We start from the raw sequence: 11,165 nt of genomic DNA, 5'->3' as shown, positions 1-11,165 counted from the left end.
AGCTGCATTACATATGTGCATTACATTCATTTACTATACACCATTCACATTTAAATAGGGACATGTATGATCTTTAAATATTGATAAAAACAATGTTTTTTTTATAATTAGGTTAATGTATATTGTGTAGGGGGAATTTATCTTTATTAATATGTTGGGGAATAATGTGTGCTGATTTGTGTTAAACTTTTGTATTTTATGGTTCCTCATACTGTAATCCCGCTATATCACGCGAGATTACAGTGAGAGGAGCCATTCTCAGGAGTTCCCGGCGTTTGTAGATCGCTCCTCAACTCAACATGAGAAGCGATCTACACACTTTCATAAACAGGCACTCAGAGGAGAGCGATCTCCTCTGAGAATGCCTGAGAACTGAAAAGCGGTATTTTACCGCACTTTCATAAAAGGACACCTTACTGTCCTGATCAAGCTCCCTCTGTGCTAATGTACAGTTCGGCAAAACAGTGGGAGCTCGATTACAGATTTTATTTTATACCAGGATGCTGCAGTACCCCCTGATGAGTTCAGATGGCACCCCGATTGAGAAAGGCTGGCATGGCATAAGTAATGCCAAAACTGTTTTTTGTGTGAGTGTAAGGCCTCACACACTGGACATTATAAAAAAGCCAGCAGCGTCAGCTGCAGAATGAGTTTTGCCGCGTTTTAAAGTAGCGTATTTCAGTGTTTAGCATTTTTTAGCTGTAGAGGTTTTTAGCAAAACTATACGCACACAAAAGCTTATAGCTCAAAAATGCTAATAAACGTAGAATAGCTGCATTTTTTTTTTTTTTTTTTTTTTTTAAGCTTTTATCAGAATTAGAGCGTTTTTACAGCTGAAAAACTCCTACTAAAACCCAGGAGGAAATGTATGAATCAAAATAGCCAAGATACAAATGATGCCCTGCCATTGGTTTTCTTTAAAATTGATTAGGAAGTGCATGTGCAGGCTCAGGATGCAGACGGCTCTGTAACAGACTATGCATCTCTCCAACACAGAGTGCATTGTCAGCATCCCGAGGCTTTGAGCCCACACAGCAGAAGATTGGACACACAGGTGAAAGCTTTCATGGAGCCAGCGGCCCGAGCTCAATATAGTCCTCCCACAGTAAGGGAGGTAAGATAAAGACAGCAGGGGCTCCCTGCACTCCCTACGTGAAACTAAATTACCAAGGTTAGTAGCAGAAAACCAAATACATCCTCAGCATCAGCAGATGCTCCTCCTGCGACTCCTCAGCACACACAGCCTGCTATGGAAGGTGATCAAGGGGGATCTTAACCACAATACAGCCCTGCACCTTCTCTCTCACAATCAGTGCACACCCCAGGGCAAGACGACAACTCCTCTAACCTGGATAAGGAGATAGCTGACAACTTTCTCAGCCAAAATAGCAGTCAGCCTCTGCACCCCAATAGTCCCACAGACTCTCCATCCACTCCAGCTCCTGTTAGTTTTTCTGGGGGATGCTGTTCTTATAGCCCAGTTTGCAGACTTGCTAGAAAGTGAGCTAGACAATGTAGCTTCTAAGCTGAGATAAAAATTCAAGCAAGATTATCTCAAGTTGGGCCAATGCCTGGATACTATTGAACAGAAAATGGATGATACCATACACAGGGTCATGAAAAACACATCCAAAATCTTAGTGCTACAAGAGCAACTAGAGTAAGCCCATGCAAAAATAGAAGATTTATAAAACCATTCCTGTCGCTATAGTTTTCGAATCAGGGCCTTGCCAGAATCAGTCAAGGATATTACTGCTGCTGCACATGCCTTAAAGCAAAGCGACAGGGTGCAATGATCATGTAATGAAGAAATTCCAGATAGCCGCGCTCCAATACAATCCCCTTTATGGATATAAAACAAAAAAAGAAGACAGTCCATACAGCATAAAGCTGTATGCTTCCTATGCTGTATGGACTGTCTTTTATACACCAATAAAGGTGATTGTATTGGAGAGTGGCCATCTGGAATTTCTTCACGACACTCTCTCGGTTTGGATGAACAGTTTGCCCAGGATACTATATCTTTTTAGAGATCTCCCTATTCACATACCCAAACTAGCCTTATTGAGATTTCTTCAGCTTTATCAGGGGTAAATAAACGCCCTAAAATCGACAAGCTGTCGCTTGACACTTCTAGAACCCATGGTGACCTTGGAACCCCCTTCTATATGGCTTTCTACCAAGCTGCACAAACAGCACTTAATACCACTAGAGGCCCGACTCCACATTGGGTTGATATGGAGGCACCATTGTGTACTGAATGTTCCATCTGAGCTTTGATGCGAGTCCCTAGCAGGTTGTGTCCCTCCATACTGTGTCCCATGCCTTCTATTAGCTGTATGGAACAGGCATCAATGAGGAAGAAACAATATTTTTCACTTTTTTGCTATAATAAATATCCGATTAAAAAAAAAAAAAAAAAATTTTTTTCCTCAGTCTAGGCAGATATGTATTCTTCTACAATATTTTTAGTAAATCACAATAAGCGGATATTGATTGGTTTGCGCAAAAGTTATAGCGTCTACAAAATAGGGGATAAATTTATGGTTTTTATTGTTTTTTTTTTTTTTTTTTTTACTAGTAATGGCGGCGATCTGCAATTTTTATCGTAACTGCGATATTGCGGCAGACACTTCGGACACTATTTTGGGACCATTCACATTTATACAGCGATCAGAGCTATAAAAATGCACTGATTACTGGGTAAATGTGACTGGCAGGGAAAGGGTTAACATTAGGGGGCGAGGAAGGGGATTCTAACTGGAGGGGACTCATAAGGGGAGGAGACCCATCGGTGTTCCTCTGTACTGGGAACACACCATCGGTCTCCTCTCCTCTGACAGGACGTGGATCTGTATGTTTACACACACAGATCCACGGTCTTGCTGTTTTCACAGGCAATAGCGGGTGCCCGGCGGACATCGCGGCCGCCGGGCACACACATCGGGTGCCTAGTGACGCCGCACGCACGCCCCCTAGAGGCTCAGAAAGTAAAAGACGTCATATGACGGCGGCCTGGAGGGACAAAGGGTTCCTGCCGCCGTCATATCACTATGCGCGGTAGGGAAGTGGGTAATGACTTGGAGAGGATCAGCACAGAGGAGTGGTACAAAATCCCTTCTGAGATGTGTGCAAATCTGATGGCCAACTACAAGAAACGTCTGACCTCTTATTGCCAGCAAGGGTTTTGCCACCAAGTACTAAGTCAAGGGGTCAAATACTTATTTCACTCATTAAAACGCAAATCAATTTATAACTTTTTTGAAATGCATTTTTGTTTTCTGGATATTTTTGTTGTTCTGTCTCTCACTGTTAAAATAAACCTACCATTAAAATTATAGACCGATCATTTGTCAGTGGGCAAACGTACAAAATCAGCAGGGGATGAAATACTTTTTTCCCTCACTGTATACCAACAAAAACATGCTGATAGGGAGAGAGCAAAGTGACTGAAAGCAGCACACCTGTCAGGTTACAAGCTGGAGTGGGGAGACCTGTAAATGATACTCAACTGCAGCAGACATAACTCAGATCCGAGACAAGAATACAAATTTTACAGTAGGTAAAATAGTTTCCATATGAAATGTAAATTTGTGTTTAGCCATTTATCTGGTATGAAGCTTTAATGCAAACCTACAATTCTCTGACTGCCAATATGTTGGACAGTTAAGTCCCAGTACCATTTAGCCAGTGCTAGGGAAACTTGGCAGGCAGCATGTTGGACTCCACAGAAGTCCAGGCATAAAATACACCTCTGCAGTTTCATACTTCAACCCACAAAAAAGCACATCAAAAACCACCAGGCTGAGGAAAAACAATGTAAATGGCATTTAAAAAACACATTTTACAAGTAACTATGCCATATTGAAAAAACTAAAAAGGTATACATTTATTTTAGCTAGGCATTTTCTTTTGACTTAATACAGTACCATTACACAGCTCAGCTGAACTTACTACATGCATGTAAAGGAGCAAATTCTGGTGTTGACCAAATAAAAATTCATTAGAGAACATAAAAATACACAATAAAAAGGGTGATTGTAGACCTTACCAACATTAATGTTAGTTTATCGACCATTTTGAAGAGAAATATTAGGAGATAAAACCATGAATGCAAATGGCTTAGTAGAATATTGGAGGTCAACAGTCAATGTTCTTACCGGCAAGTTGACTTGTTACAGCCTGAAAAGGGAGTTGCCTGAATTCGTCAATTAGAGGCTGCACTTGACGAGAATTAACAAGCTCATGTCTGCCATAGTCCAGCTCATACACAGACACCAGACCATTCGTGAGGATTCCTTTCAAGAGAACCCTGTACCACCTAAAATAAAAAGTGTTTTTAATAAGGACCCAGATTGCAAGCAATTAATGACTGCTTTAAAAGCAAACATGTCACCAAGAAAAAAAAAAAAAAGTCAGGAAACCTAAAGTATAAGACCCACTGAAGTTACTTCACTGCCCAAATACATTCCCCATTGCTCAGTGCACATGCTATTCCCAAATACAGGATTAGTCTTGTGTAGAAATTCATCCAATAGTTATGGCGATATCCTCATGCAGCACGTACATGTGCAATCCAGGTGATCCCGAGCTTCTCCCACACTCTTCAGATGTTATTGACTTCTTGTATTATCAAGTGAGTCAAATGGAAATTTAATTGCACCCAGGGACCAACTTCAAATGTGGTTTCTCATACAAATGTCAACTGCTCATATCTCGCAAGTAAGATGGAACAATCAATGCACAGGAGAGAAGAGAAAGCTTGCCATAGTGATATACCACTTATTAAAGTTAAAAAAAAAAAATAAAAAAATGTAAAAGCCAATACACTTATATAAGCAAAATACATGTATTACCTGTATCAGGAAGCGCCACTGTACTTGGAAACCAGCATGCACTCCAAAAAGTTCATATGACATTAACAGAAGTTCATGTCCAACGTGTGTTGTCATCAGTAAATCTGATAACTGTCAGCTGTTATAAAAAGTTAACCCCACCTATTACACCCAATTGAAAACTTATGCATCTGCTCCATTTATTATATCTGAGACTTATCAAAATTACCTATAGATCTAAAACCGGACCCTATTATAATGTGGTTATAACGTGGTGGGTTGCTACTAAAGAGAGGTTTGTACACTCCATACATACTTATTACTTAGCGCCCTCTATAGACAAACCTTACAGTGTGAGCCATATAGATAATGTAGTCTTTTTTTTAGCAGTTAACCACATAACGACCAGCGCACGCCGATGTACATTGTCAGAATGGCACGGACAGACAAATGGGCGTACCTGTACATCCCTTTGAATTTGCCGCCGTGCGACTCGATGTCTGCGGGGATACCCGCGATCGTCTCACGGGGAGGAAGAACGGGGAGATGCCCGTTCATCTTCCCGTTCTGCCTAGTGACACTGTCACTGATCATAGCTCCCTGTAAATCGGGAGCGGTGATCAGTGATATGTCACACACAGCCTGCCCCCCCCTCCCCCCCAGTTAGAAACACTCCCTAGGTAGGACACACTTAACCCTTCCGTAGCCCCCTAGTGGTTAACCCCTTCACCGCCAGTGTCATTTTTACAGTAATCAGTGCTATTTAATCAGACTGATTGCTGTAAAAATGACAATGGTCCCAAAAATGTGTAAAAATTGCAAAAATTGTCCGATGTGTCCACCATAATGTCGCAGTCACGACAAAAAAAAAAAAAAAACGCAGATCGCCACCATTACTAGTAAAGATAAAAAATTAATAAAAATGGCATAAAACTATCCTCTATTTCGTAGACGCTATAACTTTTGCGCAAACCAATCAAACGCTTGTGATTTTTTTTTTTTTACCAAAAATATGTAGAAGAATACGTATCGGCCTAAACTGAGGGAAAAAAAAAAATTATATATTTTTTTGGGGATATTTATTATAGTAAAAAGTAAAAAATATTGCCTTTTTTTCTAAATTGTCAATCTTTTTTTGTTTATAGCGCAAAAAATAAAAACCGCAGAGGTGATCAAATACCACCAAAAGAAATCTCTATTTGTGGGGCAAAAAAAATTACGTCAATTTTGTTTTGGAGCTGCGTTGCAAGACCGCGCAATTGTCAGTTAAAGTGACGCAGTGCCGAATCGCAAAAAGTGCTCTGGTCTTTTGCCAGCCAAATAGTCCAGGGCTTAAGTGGTTGTAAATGCTTTACAACCACTTTTACTCTATAATAAGGCTTACCTGTAGCTACCCCGGATATTTCCTAAACCTGCATGGTTTAGGAGATATCCACTGTATAAGAATGTGCCAGTGTCATCGGCACATGTGCACTAAAGCAATGGCACATTTGTGCCATTGCTTCAGCTAGTGTGCCATTACCGGCGGCTCCTGTGCACATGCACGGAAGTGACGTCATCGTGGCTCTGGCCACTCACAGCGCCGGAGCCTGCGGTGCCCAGAAGTAAGTCCGGGAGCGACGTTGCTGGCCGGACCAGTGTATGAGGACCGCTGCGGGGGCTTCGATCTAAGGTTAGTATTTTATAATGAGCTAGTAGCATACTAGCTCATTATGCCTTTGTCTTGCAGTTTATATATATATATTGCACAGTGCCATAAACATCTCCCTATCCATAAAATAATGGTGTATAAATGAATCTAAAAGAATAGTGATTAAAAAAAAAAAAAAAAAAATACTATATATATATATATATATATATATATATATATATATATATATATACACACACACACACATACATATATATATATATATATATACATACACACACACACACACACACACACATATATACATACACATACACATACACAGTTGTGCTCATAAGTTTGCATACCCTGGCAGAATTCATGATTTTTCCAGAGAATATGAATGATAACACAAAAACTTTTTTCACTCATGGTTGGTGTTTGGCTGAAGCCATTTATTATCAATCAACTGTGTTTACTCTTTAAATCATAATGGCAACAGAAACTAGCCAATTGACCCTGATCAAAAGTTTACTTACCCCAGTTGTGTGTGTGTGTGTCATGAGCTGAACTGAAAGATCTATGACTTTTTCTATGTACACAAAAGGCCTATTTCTCTCAAATATTGTTCACAAATCAGTGTTAGTGAGCACATGTGCTTTTTTGAGATAATCCATCCACCTCACAGGCGTGATTGGACAGCATGATTATTGCACAGGCGTGCCTTAGGCTGGCCACAATAAAAGGCCACTCTAAAATGTGCAGTTTTACTGTACTGGGGGGGGGGGGGGGCAGAAACCAGTGATTATCTGGTGTGACCACCATTTGCCTCACGCAGTACAGCACATCTCCTTCACATAGAGTTGATTGGGTTGTCGATTGTGGCCTGTGGAATGTTGGTCCATTCCTCTTCAATGGTTGTGCGAAGTTGCTGGATATTGGCAGGAACTGGAACACGCTGTCGTATATGCCAATCAAGAGCATCCCAAACATGCTTAATGGGTGACATGTCCAGTGAGTATGCTGGCCATGCAAGAACTGGGATGCTTTCAGCTTCCAGGAATTGTGCAGGTCCGTGCAACATGGGGCCGTGCATTATCATGCTGCAACATGAGGTGATGGTCGTGGATATATGGCACAAGAATGGGCCTCAGGATCTCTGTGCATTTAAAATGCCATCAATAAAATGCACCTGTGTTTATTGTCCACAGCATATGCCTGCCCTTACCATAACCCCACTGCCACCATGAGCCACCACCATAAGAAGTAGCGAAACATGGACCATGAGGTTCAGGTGAGGGCGAACTGTTCCTCCCCTCCAGCTTCCTGAGCCAACAGTCGTTCCACGTCTCTTATATGGTCGACATCACTCGCCCAATCCCCAAGGGAAGTCATAGTCATTGATCTCCAATGGTGGGAAATAACTACACTAGCTGCAGCCAGGAAATGAAGCAGGATGTCTTTTACAGATTTGAGGGATCCAGAAAGCATAAACAAAAGGACCACCTCAGGTGAGGATTGGATAGAGGTCACCATCAACTTACAATACAGTTCATTTATTTGTTGCCAAAATCTCTTTACAGGGAGGCACTCTCAAATGTGAAGCATGGTACCTCTGTCTACATGACAACACCAACAAGAGTCAGAGGAAGGATTCAAGTGATGGCTGGTCAACGGACATTTGTACCATCTAGTCATCAGTTTAAACCCATTTTCATGGGTCGTATTGGCAAGAGAAAGTTTATGAATTAGAATAAAACACTTTTGCCAATCCGCAAAGAAACAGTGTGATGTAGTTCCGATTCCCACACCTGCATGTAAGGAGGCAAGTCAGGGGTCAGAGCGTTCAATACTAAAGAATAAAGTTGGGAGACTACATGAGTTGGAGGGTCTTCACGGAGAAGCATATCTTTGAGACCCGATAGGTCAGCAAGAACGTCTGCCAAGGAAGGGATAGTAGAGATATAAGACATTACTTGTCTCTGAAACAATTGTGTAGGGTGGCTTGCAACTAATGTGGAAGGAGTAGCCGTCAGTGTTATGCAACTATATTAATTTAGTTTTTTATTTTTATTTCCCTCCACCTAAAATATTTCAGTTTGTTGTTCAACTGAGTTGTACAGTTTATAGGTCACATGTAAAAAGGTGGAAAAAGTTCTGAAATTAATTTTGTCTGTCTTTTTTACATCACAGAAACCTGACATTTTAACAGGGGTGTGTAGAATTTTTATATCCTCTGTATATGGAGTAGCTTTACACCCACGAAAAAAGACAACATATCTATGTGTATCACACTGTAAGGGTTTCCCTATATATGTAGTAAGCACATATGGAGTATATACATATCTTTGTGGTAGGTTCAAGCTAAAAAGGTTTCTATATAACACGAATAACGCAGTCAGGTTTTAGAATTGTAGGTAACTTGACTTGAGATATAGATTATGACACAGATCCATAAGTTTTCAATTGGGTGCAGTAGATGGGGTTAACTTTTATAACAGCGGAGATGAAGCCAGAGGGTACTCGCTCCTGAACACATCCTTTACTAATAACCAAACGCGTTGGGAAGAATTTCTGGTGAATATTCACGCTTTGGAACGCATGCTGGACACCAGTAGAGTGGTGCGTCCCGATACAGGCGATCTACGAGTTTGCTTATGTACGTACATTAACTTTTACGTTTTTTACTTGGCAAGCTTTAATTGCCATTTAATTAATGGCAGGGTTTAAATATGAGTAACACTGTACCTCCTGTGGTGTTTGTCTATAGAGTGACAGGTTTACAAGAGACCACCTAGGAGCCTAGTTACAGCAGTAATTTCAATAGGGATGCATGTCCCTTTATGCCCAAAGTTCTAAAACAGTGCATGCATAGATTTTGAAAAGTCCTTGCAACTCTCCCTAAAAGGGAAGATGACCATCCCCGGTGACTATATGCTGCAATGCGGTGCAGCAAAATGGTCTGCTTTTGTGAAGCAGGAATGGGTAGTAGAAAGGAACAGAGGACAGCAATAGAGACTTTTTTACAGATTTTAAAAACGGGAGTGCAATAAAATTCAGGGACATATTTGTTCTACGCTAGAGAAAATGTCAGACGACCAGCTTACTCCCCTCCAGGGGTGGGGGTGAACCTTCAATGTGTAGGTGGCTTCTGAGCAGCTATGGTGGGCATCTACACAGAACAGTAGGGATGAGGTCAAGATTTTATAATTTTCCAGCAAGAATAGGATTATCTATAGCAGAAAAAAGTTCCAATATTGAATTCTTCAGTCCAGTATGCATTGTCTGGGCAACTGACAAAGTGGCAAAAGCCAGCTGCAGGGCTGGATTGCCAGAACAAAGGAGGCCTTCAAAAAGGGTCTCCAAATTCCTGTCAACTGAAACCTTAGAATAGGGAACATACACAACATAAACCATAGATTATTTAGTACAAGAATTGCAGTTCCTGAGTGGGAACAGTACATTTCTTCTTAAATTCCATTACGTAGGGTACTCAAAGACGGAGGAGCAGTGAATAATTAGAGCTAGACCAATAATTGTATAGGGCCCAATCGACTTGATCAAGAATAGGGAATAGTTTAAGAAAAGCACTATGTGTATCTAAACCAGAGAAGAATATTTATTACCCTCAATCATAGGAGTCCACAGTAGCTAGCATGTGGCAAGAAAACTAAAGTAACTTCCCAAAATGTTGGCTGTGAAAAATCTTGACCAGCCTGCACTAAAATGTCAGCGCCCCATTGCCTTCTGCAAATGGCAGTACACAAAGAAGTTCAGGTTGTAATGCGTTAAAATAATCAGGGGAAGGAGAGACTGAAGAGCTTTTACAGGTGTTAGCACCTGCTGATTTCAAACGTGGCAATGGCTTTTAGAATAAAACAGACATACAATTAATTCTGATATATAGTCAGGCTGCATGTTTTACGAGAATGTGAGGGGGCCCAATTCAGTGGGCTGGAACAGGTTGTCAGTGTAAAACCTTGCTCCGAAACAAGTTCTTGAAATTTCCTCTGGGTCTGCAGTGAAATTCCTGCTGTAAGTCCTAAGTGCTCCCTCTCCTAAGCGCTCCTAATCTGCAATTGCTAAGTTAGGATCTACCACTGAGGGGTATTTAGAATGGATGCATACTGAGGGGAAGAATCGCAATAACCCGGGTGCTAATTGCGTTCCTCTGGCGATGTCTTTCTTGGGTCTAAGGCAACAGGTGAGACAGCAAACGATCTCGTTGAACGAAAAAAAAAAAATAAAGTGTGAACTACAGATCCAAGTCATGAACTAACAAGACATGTATAGCCAGAAAAGGCACATAAAAAAGGTGCAGGGTAACTGTCGAGACACTGGTCCTGTCAAGGGTCTAGGCTTTGCCTCTACCCAGATAGGGTAGATAAGGATAGAGTCTGGGTGTCATATGAATGAACTACAGCCCAGGACCTGTATAGCATGATGCGTCTAACTCCATTGTTGCACGATGTACCAACATGAGCAGTGAACATAGAATCCAGTGCCCAAAGCAAACATTACAGGCTGGCCCTGCTACTTACTGCAAAGTCTATTATCTAAGGACACCAAAAAAAAAAAAAAACACACTGTAGCAGTTCCCAACAAACCTTTTGCCAGTGTCCAATCACCTGAGGGTAGCAATATATACAGTGCCTTGCAAAAGTATTCACCCTTCTTGGTATTTTTGGTGTCCTGTTGCC

The 11,165-nt window shown here is 41.1% G+C and overlaps 1 protein-coding gene across 4 annotated transcripts in view; it reads right to left on the bottom strand.

The window, feature by feature from the left end:
- The window catches only part of TDRD7 (tudor domain containing 7), a 161,020-nt gene that overhangs the window by 3,148 nt on the left and 146,707 nt on the right, over positions 1-11,165 (bottom strand). For all 4 annotated transcript variants that reach the window (XM_073591238.1, XM_073591239.1, XM_073591236.1 and 1 more), the window contains exon 16: positions 4,161-4,321. In XM_073591238.1, coding sequence (XP_073447339.1) covers positions 4,161-4,321 — 161 coding nt within the window. The remainder of the gene's footprint in view (positions 1-4,160; positions 4,322-11,165) is intronic.

This window comes from Aquarana catesbeiana, linkage group LG01 (assembly GCF_042186555.1).
Source record: "Aquarana catesbeiana isolate 2022-GZ linkage group LG01, ASM4218655v1, whole genome shotgun sequence".
Lineage (NCBI taxonomy): Eukaryota > Metazoa > Chordata > Amphibia > Anura > Ranidae > Aquarana > Aquarana catesbeiana.
The sequence above is the reverse complement of the archived record's forward strand: the minus strand, read 5'-3'. Positions and strand labels throughout refer to the sequence as shown.